Here is an 18441-nt window from a genome sequence, read left to right as displayed (position 1 = left end):
CTGGCTCTCGCTAGGCCATCAGTAGTTCCAATGGAATGTTATCTACTCCCGGTTCCTTGTTTCGACTTAGGTCTTTCAGTGCTCTGTCACATTCTTCACGCAGTATTATATCTCCCATTTCATCTTCATCTACGTCCTCTTCCATTTCCATAATGTTGCCGTCAAGTACATTGGCCTTGTATAGACCCTGTATATACTCCTTCCACCTTTCCGCTTTCCCTTCTTTGCTTAGGGCGGGTTTTTCGTGTAAACCTTGGTATTCATACAGGTGGTTCTCTTTTCTCCAGAGGTCTCTTTAATTTTCCTGTAGGCAGTATCCATGTTACCCCTAGTGATACATGCTTTTAAATCCTTACATTTGGCCTCTAGCCATCCCTGCTTAGCCATTTTGCACTTTGTGTCGACCTCAGTTTTGAGACGTTTGTATTCCTTTTCGCCTGGATCATTAACTGCATTTTTATATTTTCTCCTTTCATCAATTAAATTCAATATTTCTTCTGTTACCCAAGGATTTCTACTAGCGCTCTTCTTTTTACCTACTTGATCCTCTGCTGCCTTCACTATTTCATCTCTCAAAGCAACCCATTCTTCTTCTGCTGTATTTCTGTCCCCTCTTCTTGTCAGTCGCTCCCTAATACTCTCTCTGAAACTCTCTACAACCTGTCGTTCTCTCAGTTTTTCCAGGTCCCATCACCTTGAATTCCTACCTTTTTGCAGTTCTTCAGTTTAAACCTACAGTTCATGACCAATAAATTGTGGTCAGAGTGCACATCTGACCCTGGAAATGTCTTACAATTTAAAACCTGGCTCCAAAATCTCTGCCTTACCATTATATCTGTCTGAAACCTTCAAGCGTCTCCAAGCCTCTTCCATGTATACAGCCTTCTTTCATGCTTCTTAAAACAAGTGTTAGCTATGATTAGCTTATGCTCTGTGTAAAACTTTACCAGGCGGCTTCCCCTTAAATTCTTTACCCCCTGTCCAATTCACCTACTACTTTTCCTCCTCTTGCTTTTCCTACAATCACATTCCAGTCCCCCATGACTACTAAATTTTCGTCTACCTTAACTATCTGAATAATTTCTTTTATCGCATCATACATTCCCTAAATCTCGTCATCTGCGGAGCCAGTTGGCATATAAATTTGTACTACTGTGGTAGGCGTAGGCTTCGTGTCTCTCTTGGCTACAATAATGCGTTCACTATGCTTTTCGTAGTAGCTTACCCACGCTCCTATTTTTTATTCATTATTAAACCTACTCCTGCATTACCCCTATTTGATTTTGTGTTTATAACCCTGTATTCACCTGACCAGAAGTCTTGTTTCTCCTGCCACCAAACGTCACTAATTCCCACTGTATCTAACTTTAACCTATCCATTTCCGTTTTTAAATTTTCTAACCTACCTGTCCGATTAATGGATCTGACATTCCACGCTCCGATCCACAGAAGGCCAACTTTGTTTCACCTCATGCCGACATCCTGCTGAGTAGTCCCCGACGGGAGATCCGAATGGGGGACTATTTTACTTCCGGAATATTTCACCCACGAGGACGCCACCACCATTTAACCATACAGTAAAGCTACATGCCCTCGGGAAAAATTAGGGCTGTAGTTTCCCTTTGCTTTCAGCCGTTCGCAGTACCAGCACAGCAAGGCCGTTTTGGTTGATGTTACAAGGCCAGATCAGTCAACCATCCAGACTGTTGCCCCTGCAACTACTGAAAAGGCTGCTACCCGCAATGAGGAACCACACGTTTGTCTGGCATCTTAACTGATACTCGTCGGTTGTCGCTGCAACTACGGTACGACTATCTGTAGCGCTGAGGCACGCAAGCCTCCCCACCAACGGCAAGGTCCATGTTTCACGGTCCATGGTCCATGGTTGATGGTAATAAGTAACGTATCTCTTTCTCAACTCCACATCCCAGATGATGAAATCAGTAGTGGAAAAAATAATTTACAAAAGGATTTAAATTCAGCTACTTCGTTCCAGAAAGGCGTCCGTTACAAGTCGTGCTCAGCAGCTACTTTTTGTGAGCCTTGTCTGAGAATTTGAAAACCTTAATTTTCTCCAATTTTGGCATTATACAAGAGAGTTAAGTACTGTCTGAAAATAAATGAGCATCCAGGGATGATGTTTCCTTTTCAGATTCGTTAGTTTGTAATCGATTTAAAAATACATTTGTTCTGATTTGAGAGCTAAGTTGTATGGTTAATTTTAGAATAAAATTGCTGAGGTGAAATTTCGGGGACGCAGTAATAAGGAAGCCTGAGTTAGACAGGCACACATAAGGGGGCTGGCAGAGTTTCCTCTCGGCAGGGCGGCCGCCTCCTCCATCACATCAGAGCGCTGACGTCTGGGGGTGGGGGTGCACGGAACAGGCCGGGGCGCAGGAGCAGGAGGGCGGCCGGAAATTGTGTTAGCGGCGCTCGCTCGGCGCGGCGGCCCGGCCTTGTCGCTGCGAATACAACATCAATGGCGCCACATGCAGGCCGCCCCCTGCTGCTGAAGTGGCAGCCGCGACCAACGCAAGGTCTCCAGGTGAACTCCCCACCAGGAGAAGCTCTGAATGGTGTGCTACATTCTCCAGTAACGTTCATGAACAGGCTGCCATGCAGCAGAAGAAACAAAGTAAGGGGGAATATGTGTGAATGTGCGATTTAAACTTAGTTTCAAATGGTCACTTGGCTGCGTTGCTCAATGGTGTAAGCTACCAGTCCTGTTTCAGGGCTCATCACATTACGAGCAGTGGTACAACCACGATTTGGCTAACATGTACTTCATCACCAACACTTCGTATTTCGGAGTTGAAAGTTGGTGAAGCATCACACAGTCCTCTTAACAGTTTGTTTCTGTTGATCCATCCTGGACAGGAGGCATCGGCTGGTCAAGAACTCTACTGGCCATTAAAATTGCTACACCAAGAAGAAATGCAGATGATAAACAGGTATTCATTGGACAAATATATTATTCCAGAACTGACATGTGATTACATTTTCACGCAATTTGGGTGCATAGATCCTGAGAAATCAGTACCCAGAACAACCCTCTCTGGCCGTAATAACGGCCTTGATACGCCTGAGCATTGAGTCAAACAGAGCTTGGATGGCGTGTACAAGTACAGCTGCCCATGGAGCTTCAACACGATACCACAGTTCATCAAGAGTAGTGGCTGGCGTATTGTGACGAGCCAATTGCTCGGCCACCATTGACCAGACGTTTTCAATTGGTGGGAGATCTGGAGAATCTGCTGGCCAGGGCAACAGTCGAACATTTTATGTATCCAGAAAGGCCAGTACAAGACCTGCAACACGCTGTCGTGCATTATCCTGCTGAAATGTAGGGTTTCGCAGGGATCGAATGAAGGGTACAGCCACGGGTCGTAACACATCTGAAATATAACGTCCACTGTTCAAAGTGCCGTCAATGCGAACAAGAGGCGGCCGAGACGTGTAACCAATGGCACCCCATACCATCACGCGGGGTGATACGCCAGTATGGCGGTGACGAATACACGCTTCCAATGTGCGTTCACCGCGATGTCGCCAAACATGGATGCAATCATTATGATGCTGTAAACAGAACCTGGATTCATCCGAAAAAATGACGTTTTGCCATTCGTGCACCCAGGTTCGTCGTTGAGCACACCACCGCGGGCGCTCCTGTCTGTGATGCAGCGTCAAGGGTAACCGCAGCCATGGTCTCCGAGCTGATGCAAACGTCGTCGAACTGTTCGTGCAGATGGTTGTTGTCTTGCAAACGTCCCCATCTGTTGACTCAGGGATCGAGACGTGGCTGCACGATCCGTTACAGCCATGCGGATAAGATGCCTGTCATCTCTACTGCTAGTCATACGAGGCCGTTGGGATCCAGCACGGCATTCCGTATTACCCTATGGAACCCACTGATTCCATATTCTGCTAACAGTCATTGGATCTCGACCAACGCGAGCAGCAATGTCGCGATACGATAAACCGCAATCGCGATGGACTACAATCCGACCTTTATCCAAGTCGGAAACGTGATGGTACACATTTCTCCTTCTTACACGAGGCATCACAACAACGTTTCACCAGGTAACGCCGATGAACTGCTGTTTGTGTATGAGAAATCGGTGTGAAACGTTCCTCATGTCAGCATGTTGTAGGTGTTACCAACGGCGCCAACCTTGTGTGAATGTTCTGTGAAGCTGATCATTTGTATATCACAGCATCTTCTTCCTGTCGGTTAAATTCCGCGTCTGTAGCACGTCATCTTCGTGATGTAGCAATTTTAATTGCCAATAGTGTATAAGGAAAGAGAGGCACACAGTAAGCAGTCACAATCGCATTAATCTTCATTACTCTTGCATATCTGGATTTCGTCTATAAACAGCCATCCTCAGCGCTAAAATACAAGGAAAATTAGAGAATCATAATTAATTTGCTTTACATAAAACAATAGGTAAAATTCCGTTATCCATTCTAGTTAAGATACCATCTGAGTTACATTCCAACAAACTCGCGGCAGTAAATGTCACCACACGATCTTACTGGTGTAGGGACAGATGGGAACGGAGGCGGGTTGTTTACAACAAGTACAACGGCCTTAGTTTACGTCATGTAGTGCAAGTAAAGCTCTCTATATCTCGAATTAACTAACATAGTTTCATTTCAGTACTTTAGTTTAAAAACGCTGTTTTTAAGTATCTAAAATCAGCAAGCGTATTAGCATATCATTTGAAATATTCAATAAACGTAAACTTAAAACGTCCTTGCTCATGTCTTAGTGGTGAGCCGATCCCTCAAAACCTATAAATTCATACAACTATCTGATACGAATTAATACATCATTTTAGAAATAAAAATTAAATATTAAAAAGATATGATGATGATCGTCTTGATAAAGTAGGAAATTGAAATTCGTCAAAAGCTAAAACCTAGCGTAGTGGCTCATATCATAGTGGCTTCGTGATCCACTAGATACTTAATACAAAGAAATATCAAAGTCTTAATAAATAATTTTTATGAAGAACTGTTGACATTCCAGTAAAATAATGAAGCTCAACATGACAAGGCCGATTTGACCAGATATATTTAATAAAACATACAAACATCCTAGACTGACGTAAAATTTCGTACATAAACCTATGGTGTAGCTCCAACTCCTCAACTGCATTACGCTCTTTGCAGAAAGACGATAAAACAAATTACTATTATACCTATCCTTTAAGGCTAGACATACGAGTGTAATAAAAAATAGTGGGATTACTGTGTGACTTTCCTTGCATCTTTTCCAAGTTATCCATCTGATGTCAAACTGTGTGGCGGGATTCGCTGGAAACAAACACTGAGCAACGTTTTCTCCACCCGAGTTCTTGAAGGACTGATTTGTTCGTCCTTTTGCACATCCACATGATATTCTCAGCAACCTCCTGTGCGTCCACGTCTCAAAAGCATCAATTCTTTTGCGGTCCCCTTCAGTTATTGTCCACGTCTCAGCGCAGTAATGGAAAACTGTAAACACCAGAGATTTCAGCACTCTCAATTTAACAAGTATGTTTAGGACTCGCTCTTTCCAATTTACTTTCAGCTTCGATGCAGCATCCCTACCCAGAACAATTCCACATCGTACTTCCTGAGTAAAGCCACACTCTTCTGAACCACTGTGTCCAGGTAGACAAATATTCAGATAATATACCAGTAGCCGCTAGTGACTCACCTCTGTTTATCATGATCTTGGTCTTTTTCTTATTAATTGATAATCCAAGTTTCTCGCTTTCTCTCTTGACTCTATCCAGTAGTTCCTTGATTTCTACTTGTGATTCTGCTCACAGTGTGGAATCATCAGAAAATCTTAATGATTCCTCGTCTTCCGATACGGATCCCGCCAGTTCAGCCGTGAAGACCTTTTCTCACAACATATTCTCTATGGAAGTTCCTGAGAAAAAGTGTTTCAAAAGACAGACAGCCAGAGAACAAATGACAAAAAAATACATTTTTCTCGTGTGATGTAATGATAAATTAACAATTTTCAGAGTTTTTTGCTTATTTTTTAATGGGAAAGCACGCTTATGGCCGAATTTCATGATTCCATGTCAATGGCAAGTATCCTACACGTTTTCATTAGTGACTTTGCTAGTATCCAATATGTGACATAAATGGCCATATCTTTTGACTGCATCGACTTAGAATCTCACATTGCTACACTGCCAAGGGAACATAGACCTTAGTACGTGACATAAATTTGAACTTCATACGTCTAACCATTCCTGATGAAAAGGTGCCTTAATTTTTTACTCGTTATACAGGGTGGTCTGTTGATAGTGACCGGACCAAATATCTCACGAAATAAGCATCAAACGAAAAAACTACAAAGAACGAAACTCGCCTAGCTTGAAGGCTGAAACCAGATGGGGCTATTGTTGGCCCGCTAGATGGCGCTGCCATAGGTCAAACGGATATCAACTGCGTTTTTTAAAACAGGAAGCCCCATTTTTTTTACATATTCGTGCAGTACGAAAAGAAATATGAATGTTTCTGTTGGACCACCTTTTCGCTTTGTGATAGATGGCGCTGTAATAGTCACAAACGTGTAAGTACGTGGAATCACGTTACATTCCGCCTGTTTGGACGGTATTTGTTTCGTGATACATTACCCGTGTTAAAATGGACCGTTTACCAATTGCGGAAAAGGTCGATATCGCGTTGATGTATGGATATTGTTATCAAAATGCCCAACGGGCGTGTGCTATGTATGCTGCTCGGTATATAAATGGTACAATGTATGCTTATTTCCTGCGTAATGTTCTACCGATGTTACTACACGATGTTTCACTGCATGACAGAATGGCAATGTACTTCCAATATGATGGATGTCCGGCACGTAGCTCGCGTGCGGTTGAAGCGGAATTGAATAGCGTATTTCATGACAGGTGGATTGGTCGTCGAAGCATGGCCGACACGTTCACCGGATCTGACGTCCCCGGATTTCTTTCTGTGGGGAAAGTTGAAGGATATTTGCTATTGAGATCCATCGACAACGCCTGACAACATGCGTCAGCGCATTGTCAATGCATGTGCGAACATTACGGAAGGCGAACTACTCTCTGCTGAGAGGAATGTCTTTACACGTATTGCCAAATTCATTGAGCTTGACGGACATCATTTTGAGCATTTATTGCATTAATATGGTATTTACAGGTAATCACGCTGTAACAGCATGCGTTCTCAGAAGTGATAAGTTCACAAAAGTACATGTATCACATTGAAACAACCGAAATAAACTGTTCAAACGTACCTACATTCTGTATTTTAATTTAAAAAACCTACCTGTTACCAACTGTTGGTCTAAAATTGTGAGCCATATGTTTGTGACTATTACAGCGCCATCTATCACAAAGTGAAAAATGTGGTCCAACTAAAACATTCATATTTCTTTACGTACTACACGAATATGTAATAAAAAATCGGGGTTCATATGAGAACAACGCAGTTGATATCCGTTTGACCTATGGCTGCGCCATCTAGTGTGCCAACCATAGCTCCATCTGGTTTCCCCCTTCAAGCTAGACAAGTTTCGTTCTTTGCAGTTTGTTCGTTTGACACTTATTTCGTGAGATATTTGGCCCGGTCATGATCAATGAACCACCCTTTATAATTACAAATTAAAAATTTTCCAATTTTTTCTGTGCTTTTACTATGACATCTTGCCTCTTGTCAAATTTCGTAGTTCTATGTCAACGGGAAGTGCCATGCAGGTTTTGTTGATTGAGTACGCCATTATCTGAATATGCAACGTGAGCGACTGTATCTTTTCACCGAATTGACTTGAAAGATAGAATTTTTTACGCCGCCCAGGGACCATCAACTGTAGTATGTGACATGTATTTCAACTTGACACCTTTATCCGTTCCTGATAAAAAGGGTTGTTAACAGCCGAACAGATAGACAGGCAGGCAGACGGACAACAAACCGATGCTCTAAGGATCCTGTTTTTACCGACTAATGTACGGAACCGTAAACAGAAAGTAGACTGACAAACGTACTGTAGATTACCTTTGTTAGCGCAGACACCATGACATACATCACACACGTAAGTCTTATATTAAAGCTGGGGAGATATACTTTTTATCAATTCAAGACCTTAGTAAAGTGATACACCACCCATCGAATTTCTGTACCGTGATGAATAACATCTAAATGAACCGACGCGTCAAGCCGACTTAAACCATTACCTATTAAAGATTTGCGGTATAAGACGCATGTACTACACTACCCTTATTCTGTGTACTGGGAGGAATTCTCTGTGTGCCTATACTCTTTATAATTATATACCTGTAAACCAGGAGCAGGAGCTTGTTAACATAGACGACATATGTTTAAAGTTGGAGAATCACATTTTTCGCGGTCTGTATTTGCCTTTAACGATAATCATTGTCAACTAATATTTTGTGATGTTTAATTTAAGTGTTGAAGCTTGGAAGAGTTGCTTTCTCGAAGATAATTATGTGAGATGAGAATATTAGCTGACATTTAATTTTATGATCAACAAATTTAACTGTAAAATTTGTCGTGTTAATGGGCTAATGCGTAAATTTCAATTCAGATTTTGTCTGATTCGCTGCTTGTTATTCACCACTGTGATCTGTGTCCTTTTCTGGTCATTGTAATAAATTTCCTATTCAAAGGATTTGCGATAAAATATGATTAAGGGCAGAGTTAATTCAGCTGTAATATATGTGTATTTACTTGGTAGAAATTCCACCGTGCGCAAGATCCCTGTTGAATTTTATTGATTTCATTTGCTTTCAGATCCCAATAACGCTTTTCTTAGACTGATCTTAGCGATGATACTAGAGCTGAGTATATCTCGATTTTGCTCTGAAAAGCAACATCTCAAGAAAGAGTTCAGTATTTTATATTTTTCGTTCTTTTGATCCCCGTGTCCTCTAATAGGTAGCTCTGTTCCAGGCTGAATGTCTAATAGAACTTCCGGAACTAGTAAAAAAGGATGGATGTTTCATTTCTATAGATTTTTCTCAGAACAACGTTGAGCGGTTTCCTGAAAGCTTGCCTTTCTATATAAATTCTTCGTTTTACGTCGTAATCGTAGGTAAATTTGCTGTTCAACAGTGTTCATCGCAATCTTAGGATCACATGAATGCCGCAGTACACTATCAATTACAAACTTAGGTAAAACAAGTAACTTATGACTCGACAGTTATTACGTACGCACTGATAAAAGCACATGAAATTTTTCAGTGTAAACACTTAAATACAAGCAAGAGAAACTTAACAAATAACTGTAACAACAGTACTGTGTGCTGTTATTAGAATAGCCAGAATTTGACATGAAAGAAAGAACAGTTAGCGGCGTACAGTTGCTGGTACCTGATCTCGTGATTCCACCATACGATGTAGCAACTAAGTTCGACGGCCTCTTTCGTACTATTCTAGAGGCGTACGCCACCTGCTACCTTTTGTTTTCTCTACATTTCCTTCTTTCCTTAGCCATAACAGAAGCATATTCATATTACTTCATTCCACAAGCACCCAGAGCGGCCATCTTCATAATGAAGATTCATACATTGTGGACAGAGCAGAAAACAAGTCATTGGCAAGCGACCTCGACTACGGCGTTGCCGACAAAACTATTTGGGATTCTCCCTCCATCTTCTAATCTTAGCAATGAGTGTGGGTCTGACATGGGCTTTGAACTCTTTTAAGGTTCAATGGGGAGCACTTTTTATTCCTTAAAGATATGATTCATAGATTGTTCAGAGTGAGCGAGAGGGGGCGGGCAGTTGGAAGAAAAGAACATTATAGTTATCGTATCATTGGTGAGCAGTTGTGAGAACGCGGCAGCGTTATCTGTTGTTTCTATAGAACACTAGCACACGCCAGGCGGAATTACCAGTAGTCGTTACCATTACATTACAATACTGGCCATTAAAATTGCTAAACCACGAAGAAGACGTGCTACAAACGCGAAATTTTACCGACAGGGAGAAGATGTTAGATACGCAAATTATTAGCTTTTCAGAGCATTCACACAAGGTTGGCGTCGGTGGCGACACCTACAAAGTGCTGACATGAGTAAAGTTTCCAACTGACTTCTCATACACAAACAGCAGTTGACCGGCGTTGTCTGGTGAAACGTTGTTGTGATGCCTCGTGTAAGGAGGAGAAATGCGTACCATCACGTTTCCGACTTTTATAAAGGTAGGATTGTAGCCTATCGCGATTGCGGTTCATCGTATCGCGACATAAATGCTCGCGTTGGTCGAGATCAAATGATTGTTAGCAGAATATGGAATCGGTGGATTCAGGAAGGTAATACGGAACATTGTGCTGGATCCCAACGGCCTCGTATCACTAGCAGTCCAGATGACAGGCATCTTATCCGCATGGTTGTAACGGATCGTGCAGCCACGTCTCGATCCTTGAGTCAACAGATGGGGACGTTAGCAAGACAACAACCATCTGCACGAACAGTTCGACGACGTTTGCAGCAGCATGGACTATCAGCTCGGAAACCATGACTGCGGTTACCCTTGACGCTGCATCACAGACAGGGGCGCCTGCAGTGATGTACTCAACGACGAACCTGGGTGCACGAATGGCAAAACGTCATTTTTTCGGATGAATCCAGGTTCTGTTTACAGCATCATGATGGTCGCATCCGTGTTTGATGACATCGCGGTGAACGCACATTGGAAGAGTGTATTCGTCATCGCCATACCGGCGTATCACCCGGCGTGATGGTATGGGGTGCCATTGGTTACACGTCTCGGTCACCTCTTGTTCGCACTGACGGCACTTTGAGCAGTGGACGTTACATTTCAGATGTGTGACGACCCGTGGCTCTGCCCTTCATTCGATCCCTGCGAAACCCTACATTTCAGCAGGATAATGAACGACCACATGTTGCAGGTCCTGTACGGGCCTTTCTGGATACAGGAAATGTTCGACTGCTGCCCTGGCCAGCACATTCTCCAGATCTCTCACCAATTGAAAACGTCTGGTCAATGGTGGCCGAGCAACTGGCTCGTCACAATACGCCAGTCACTACTCTTGATGAACTGTGGTATCGTGTTGAAGCCGCATGGGCAGCTGTACCTGTACACGCCACCCAAGCTCTGTTTGACTCAATGCCCAGGCGTATCAAGGCCGTTATTACGGCCAGAGGTGGTTGTTCTGGATACTGGTTTCTCAGGATCTATGCACCCAACTAGCGTGAAAATATAATCACTTGTCAGTTCTAGTACAATATATCTGCCCAATGAATACCCGTTTATCATCTGCATTTCTTCTTGGTGCAGCAATTTAATGTCCAGTAATGTAATTTATCGTCATCCAGAGATGACGTTTTTGTAACTATATGCAAAAGTAGCTGTACCAAGTTTTCGGGAGTAAATTGTAAATCTGAATGTACAAATGTTAACGTCGTAGTTCTGTTTTGTAAACTGCTTTTGGATCCAGAGAGAGCATGTTGCTTTGTGTGGCGTAATTTGGGTTTACTTAAGTAGATAGGTAAAGTGTCCAGTGCACGATTGTACTGGTGAATGTTGGTAACATTAATACCTATGAAAGGAACTTGAAATTCTATATGGAGTGAACGATCAAAAAGAGAGGGAAGAGACACAGAAAAATGACATGTAAAATGGATTTCTCTCTCTCTCTCTGGTATTGATCAAACGCAAGAGCAATAAATACTTTTAATTACAAGAAGTACAAGTATCAGATTTCGATAGCTTGTCAGCCAAAAAATAACTGGAAGTGCCTTCAGCATACCTGCATATGTTAATTGGTTATAATCCTAACATGATTAAAGAAAGGAAAGTTGTGGTGAGATAACTAAAGAGATAAAAGGAGAGAGAGTGTACTGTAATGAGAATGTAGAAAATATCAGTAACTAAATGACATGTGGAAAATCTCTGGTCGACTACAAGTTTAGGAATAGTGATGCTAATTAACAGTTATATTATAAACACTCATTTTAGTCTATAGATTGTTACACAGTTATTAAGTGTGCTAAGAAGATTGTGTGTCCAGATGATTTGGCACACTTTGAAGTATGTTTTCAGTCTTAGTGACTGTTAGAATCTTGTTAATCAGAAAAAAATATATATGACTTACATCATAAGTCAGTGCAAAGCAGGGATATTTGTTTTTTTTTCAGTGTTCGTTACTAACACATTATTTCAGTTTTAGTTTTAAGTAGTCAGTGTGAACCTTAGCAACGCTATGAAACCCCATAATTTCAATATTCGTTAGCTACACAGAGTCAATCACTATCGATACTTGTATTATTAAAGTGGTTCTAAGTAACCAAGAAGCTTTTTTTTAAATGTTGAGTGAATTCTAGGCATAGATGAAGAGTTCCGGAAAGAATAACGCTTAGGTGATCGACTAGTGACAGCTACTTATTTACTTCTTTAACTTTTAGTGCTACACTTACTAGCCAAGAACATTGTTTTGTTTAAAATGGGGATAGGGGAAATTACAGTGCCCATATATATTCTTTTCAGTGATACTGGATGTTAGTACATTTACAATTTTGATTACAGACTGATGCCCAGTGAACAAAAATGTTGACATCCCCAGCAGAAAAGCGGAAAAAAATGTATAAATTATGAAGCAGTAGGGAATCAGCATCACAGTGTAACAAAGAATGATTAAGGTGCATTGCGTGTTGGTCAATGACTGGAGAACAAAATTGCAAACACACAGACATATATTGCACAACATGTACTAATACGTTTTATACAGAACAGGTCTGCGTGATTAGATCGTAACGTGGCACAGAAATATCTCTGAAATCGGTGAATTTTGTTTCTCTTTTGTTGTCAAATAAAGTGAGCCAGATCTGTAGAACACTAAGTTTATACGAGTTTTAGAATAATCCTGTTGCGCATGTTTCGTTCAAACTAATATACTGAAATACTGTGACGACATAAAATACTTCGGTGCGGATGGTTTGTCGCTAATGATAATTATACACAAGGTGATGGTGAATGTTTGTAAAGAAACGGCACATTCATTTCAGTAAATAAGATGGCGGCAGAGTTCGTACGCTGCCGTACGTTCCTAGAGAGTGATGCATGTCAAGAATATCTTCTCATGCTTTCACCCAAAGATGAAAACTTCGGGAAAGTTTACAGTCTAGTACTGGAAGATCGACAATTAAAGGTATCTGAAATTGCTTACCCCATAGCCATAATAGAAGCTCTTACGTTAGTATTAACTGTAAGAATGTTCTTTCAAAATAGATTCCACATTAATTAAATTCTGGACAAAACAACAGGGGAAAATGGAATCCTAAGTAACGTTTGACTGGTTTTACAAAGAATCATTCCGATTTTAAGGGACAATTTGTTATTTACATGGGAGGTGAGGTCACTGTTTCAAGCAAAAACGGCAAAAACAAGTAAAGTGGTAGGTGGAAGCGGGTGATTCGCCGCAAAGAGGAAGCGAAGCTTATTTCATCTGCGTGAAAGGTTATGGTCAGTGTTTTCTGAGATAAGAAAAAGTTTTTGTCATCAGCTACCTGGTAACGGGTAACACAATAACGGGCGAGTACTATAAAACTCACTACAAAACTAAAATACGTGAGAATATACCAGTATTGAAAAAGAAAAGCAGGTAAAATGCATATGTCCTTAATAGTGGGATAAATAAGATATTTGAAGTATGAATTATTGGAAAGGCCACCTCGATTCGTCAGGTTTCTTACAGTCTGCGTTCCACATACTCGCACATCAATGTAACAAGTTAGAGCTGCGTAAAGACATCGAACATATTAAACTCAGTAAATGCTGCCTTAACTTGAATGTGAGACCCGCAGTATGACAGATTCATAATTAGTAGCCACAGAACCAACTTAGATCGAAATCTGTTGTTTGTATTTTACGCCCATGCGTTCTTCTATTAGAAACTGGTGTACCGAAGGTTTATGTCGAATGTAAGGAAACTGCTTGGGTAAACAAGCAGTTAACAAAAAGCAGAATAAATAAAGCAACTTCTTGATATTCTTAAGATGAAATTTTCGTACCGTTTCCCAGGATGTAAAGTACCGAATAAGTTTGTGAATGACTTCCATAGTGGTCGGCTAGAATAAGACGTAATTTGTATTGCTAGCGATGCTGAAAAGCCTCTCGAGCTCACTATGATGGTTCCTTATAGTCTGTTATGAACAACAGAAGCTGGGAAGCTGGCCTGCGCCACGCGTCACTGAGTAGTCTGCTTACCTGTGCCGTTTTCTGCTGGCGGCCTCACGTTGCGGTCGTACTTGGTGGGGTTCAGAATACGCTCCAGGATCTCAGACTCTCCAGTGATGGCTCTGGAAACACGAAACAAATTATAACTCGTCTGGAACAACAGACTTAATGTTGTGGCACTAGTCTAAAACGCCGCAACCCAAGTCTCAAATAAACTGTAATAGGAATTTTTCTCCTTTCCCATTATTGTATACACATAAAAGCCATGTTCCAAGAATCGTAAAGTTCTTCTATTAAACTACTGGCCATTAAAATTGCTACACCAAGAAGAAATGCAGATGATAATCGGGTATTCATTGGACAAATATATTATACTAGAACTGACATGTGATCACATTTTCACGCAATATGGGTGCATAGATCCTGAGAAATCAGTACCCACAACAACCACCTCTGGCCGTAATAACGGCCTTGATACGCCTGGGCATTGAGTCAAACAGAACTTGGATGGCGTGTACAGGTACAGCTGCCCATGGAGCTTCAACACGATACCACAGTTCATCAAGAGTAGTGACTGACGTATTGTGGGGAGCCAGTTGCTCGGCCACCATTGACCAGACGTTTTCAGTTGGTGAGGGATCTGGAGAATGTGTTGGCCAGGGTAGCATTCCGTACAGGACCAGCAACATGTGGTAGTGCATTATCCTGCTGAAATGTAGGGTTTCGCAGGGATCGAATGAAGGGTAGAGCCACGAGTAGTGACACATCTGAAATGTAACGTCCAGTGTTCAATGTGCCGTCAATGCGAACAAGAGGTGACCGAGACGTGTCATCAATGACACCCCATGCCATCACGCCGGGTGATACGCCAGTATGGCGATGACGAATACACGCTTCCAATGTGCGTTCATCGTGATGTCGCCAAACAAGGATGCGACAATCATGATGCTGTAAACAGAAACTGGATTCATCCGAAAAAATGACGTTTTGCCATTCGTGCACCCAGGTTCGTCGTTGAGTATATCATCGCAGGCGCTCCTGTCTGTGATGCAGCGTCAAGTGTAACCGCAGCCATGGTCTCCGAACTGATAGTCCATGCTGCTGCAAACGTCATCGAACTGTTCGTGCAGATGGCTGTTGTCTTGCAAACGTCCCCATCTGTTCACTCAGGGATCGAGACGTGGCTGCACGAACCGTTACAGCCGTGCGGGTAAGATGCCTGTCATCTCGACTGCTAGTGATACGAGGCCGTTGGGATCCAGCACGGCGTTCCGTATTACCTTCCTGAACCCACCGATTCCATATCTTGGTAACAGTCATTCGATCTCGACCAACGCGAGCAGCAATGACGCGATACGATAAACCGCAATCGCGATAGGCTGCAATTCGACCTTTATCAAAGTCGGAAACGTGGCGGTACTCATATCTCCTCCTTACACGAGGCATCACAACAACGTTTCGCCAGGCGACGCCGGTCAACTGCTCTTTGTGTATGAGAAATCTGTTGGAAACTTTCCTCATGTCAGCACGTTGTAGGTGTCGCCACCGGCGCCAAACTTGTGTGAATGCTCTGAAAAGCTAATAATTTGCATATCAGAGCTTTCTTCTTCCTGTCGGTTAAATTTCGCGTCTGTAGCACGTCATCTTCGTGGTGTAGCAATTTTAACGGCCAGTAGTGTACTTCACTGCACACGTTGCTCCTTCGTTCGAAAATCATTTAGAGAAAGTTATTTTAAACGCGTAATCCAATTCTAGATAAAGTGTCTCTTATAAATTAATTCTCTTAGAAACGTGCACTGATATCGCAAAGATCCAAGTCCGCAATATTGAGCTGCTACAACTCAGTGTGGGAGAATACAGTCGTCAACCAAGACTACGTCTCTGAAGAAAGTAAGGTGAAGTGGTGATATAAAAGCGCCTTGTAGTACGAAGCTCTTTATCCCAAAACAACTCTCACACTCGTTGTGCTTTGAATCTAGCTATCCCTGTTTTAGTATGGCATTTTGGAAACCAGAACGTCATTACTGGAAACATCAAATCCAAAAGTTATTTTTCAACTTTACATCGTTTAAAGATTGAGACACTTAATTAAAAATTTAAAAAAGTGCTTTAAAAGGCAAGAAAGAAACTTATTGACTGTTTAATGTAAACCGTAGTCTCGAGGTATTGTTTCCAACATTCATTCGATTAATCCGCCGTCCGTTGTGACCGAGCGGCTCTAGGCGCTTCAGTCTGGAACCGCGCGACCGCTACGGTCGCAGGTTCGAATCCTGCTTCGGGGATGGATGTGTATGATGTCCTTAGGTTACTTAGATTTAAGTAGTTCTACGTTCTATGGGACTGATGACCTCAGATGTTAAGTCCCCTAGTGCTCAGAGCCATTTTCGATTAATCTATGGTTCGATATGGCTTTTTGTAATTATACACATTAAATGTATTCCCAGTTGCGGGTATCGATAACCGTCTGCTGTATAATGGAATGATGACAGTGACGACAGTGAAAATTTGTGGCGGACCGGGACTTAGACATGGATTTCCTGCTCATCGCGAGCGGTCGCCTTACGATTTGGCTATCCGAACACCACTCACGGCCAGACCGAAACTTCCATATGTCGTCAACCATATGTTTACGCACTGCACTTGTACATTCGTACAGGGGAGACACTACTGGAAATTCACTTGATCGGTGTCGGCGGATAAATACGATGTTACAGTGTTCGCCCGTCCGAAGTAACATTGCATCGTAATTCGGAACAACAAAGGCACTGCAATATCGTATGTATTGCAACGATGGGGCACATTTGCACTGTCTGACCAAAAGTATCCCGCCATTCATATGTAATGCTGAATTTACCACTGGATGTCATGATTGGGGGACCTGCCAGTATAAAAGGATGCGTGGAGCATTGTATGAGTATTGTATCGTCAGTAGAGAAGCAGGAACAGCTGAATGGGGTGATAGCCGAGCTCCGCGTCTCCGAAGTGGACCAATCACTGGATGTCACCTGAACAATAGGTCCATCATCAATATTGCATCCTTTCTAAAGCTGCCCAAGTAGACGTTTGGTGATGCGACTGTGAGGTGGGAACGGGAATGAACAATCACAGCTGAACTAAGATCAGCCACTCTTCGCGTACTGACGAGCAGGGCCGTCGACCGTTGCAGAGGGTGGTAGTAAAAAGTCGCGTGAACTCAGTGCAAGGAATCACTCGTTATTTCCAGAGTGCTACCACCAGTCTAGTTATCACAATTACTGTGCGTAGGCAGTTTAAAGGTATAAGGTACAGTGGTCGAGCAGCTCCTCATAAACCACACATTTCTGGATTCAGTCTCAACACTTTTCCGTCCGCACGTCTCGTACAAATTTATTAACTTGGCCCCGGCAGCGCCAATTCGGATTACTTGGCTTGTCGCCGGCCGCTTGTCACCTTTCCGTTGATGACAAGCTTCAAACACGTTGCCTTTTGCGCGCTTTAATTTTTCCGATTTTTCCGGAAGTCCTCTATTTTGCCGTATTTTCAAATAACTTCTCTGCAAGTTCTACACTGTTATAATAATTATCCTTGTAGAGATGATGCCACTTTCCGTAAGAAGGTGTCAATAGTTCCATCACTGTTTTTGCTAAAGGCTGTCCAGCGCCGGAATATATCTTGAATGAGGAAATATATCCCGTACTCGAATCACACAGCATACGAATGAGTATGCCGTATTTCGTAATTTTCGACGGATTGTAAACTGTAAAATTTAACTGTCCACGCCACGGTATCATTCCTCCATCAACTGAGATGTTTTGATTTAGACTAAAAGTTTCTTTAAACTTTTGGAAAAATAATCAATTACGAGTTGCACTTTGAAAAGCTGACCGGCATTATCCGGCTTATTGTCGTTGTCTGAAAAATGTGAAAATGATAATATTTGTCTGATTAGTTGCGGGACATCATTTTGCGAAATATTGGTGTGTCTATCAACGGATTCGTCGACCAATAATCATCGATCCTTGCTTTTTTTACAATTCGCATAAGGATAGCAAGCCCAAACCATTTTCTAAGTTCGGGTCCCGTAACGTCGACAAATTTGGCGTTTTTAAAAATCCAGGTTCCTTCTATTGCAATTTTGACTGTAATACTTGTTGCTTTCATTGCTAATATATTCAGATAGATCGTTCCCAACATATAATTCTACGGTATCCACGACGCTCTGTGTATCTTTGGGAAATATGTGAGGACCCGGAGATCC

General features: G+C 42.1%; 1 protein-coding gene across 1 annotated transcript in view; it reads right to left on the bottom strand.

Annotated features, from left to right (window-relative positions):
* LOC124775162 overlaps nucleotides 1-18441 on the bottom strand; it is a 190968-nt gene that overhangs the window by 112403 nt on the left and 60124 nt on the right. The window contains exon 3 of the mRNA XM_047250004.1: nucleotides 14235-14326. Within this exon, the coding sequence (XP_047105960.1) occupies nucleotides 14235-14326 (92 nt within the window). The remainder of the gene's footprint in view (nucleotides 1-14234; nucleotides 14327-18441) is intronic.

Source organism: Schistocerca piceifrons, chromosome 1 (genome assembly GCF_021461385.2).
Source record: "Schistocerca piceifrons isolate TAMUIC-IGC-003096 chromosome 1, iqSchPice1.1, whole genome shotgun sequence".
In the NCBI taxonomy this organism is placed as follows: Eukaryota; Metazoa; Arthropoda; class Insecta; order Orthoptera; family Acrididae; genus Schistocerca; species Schistocerca piceifrons.
This window is presented reverse-complemented; position numbering and strand designations above follow the sequence as displayed.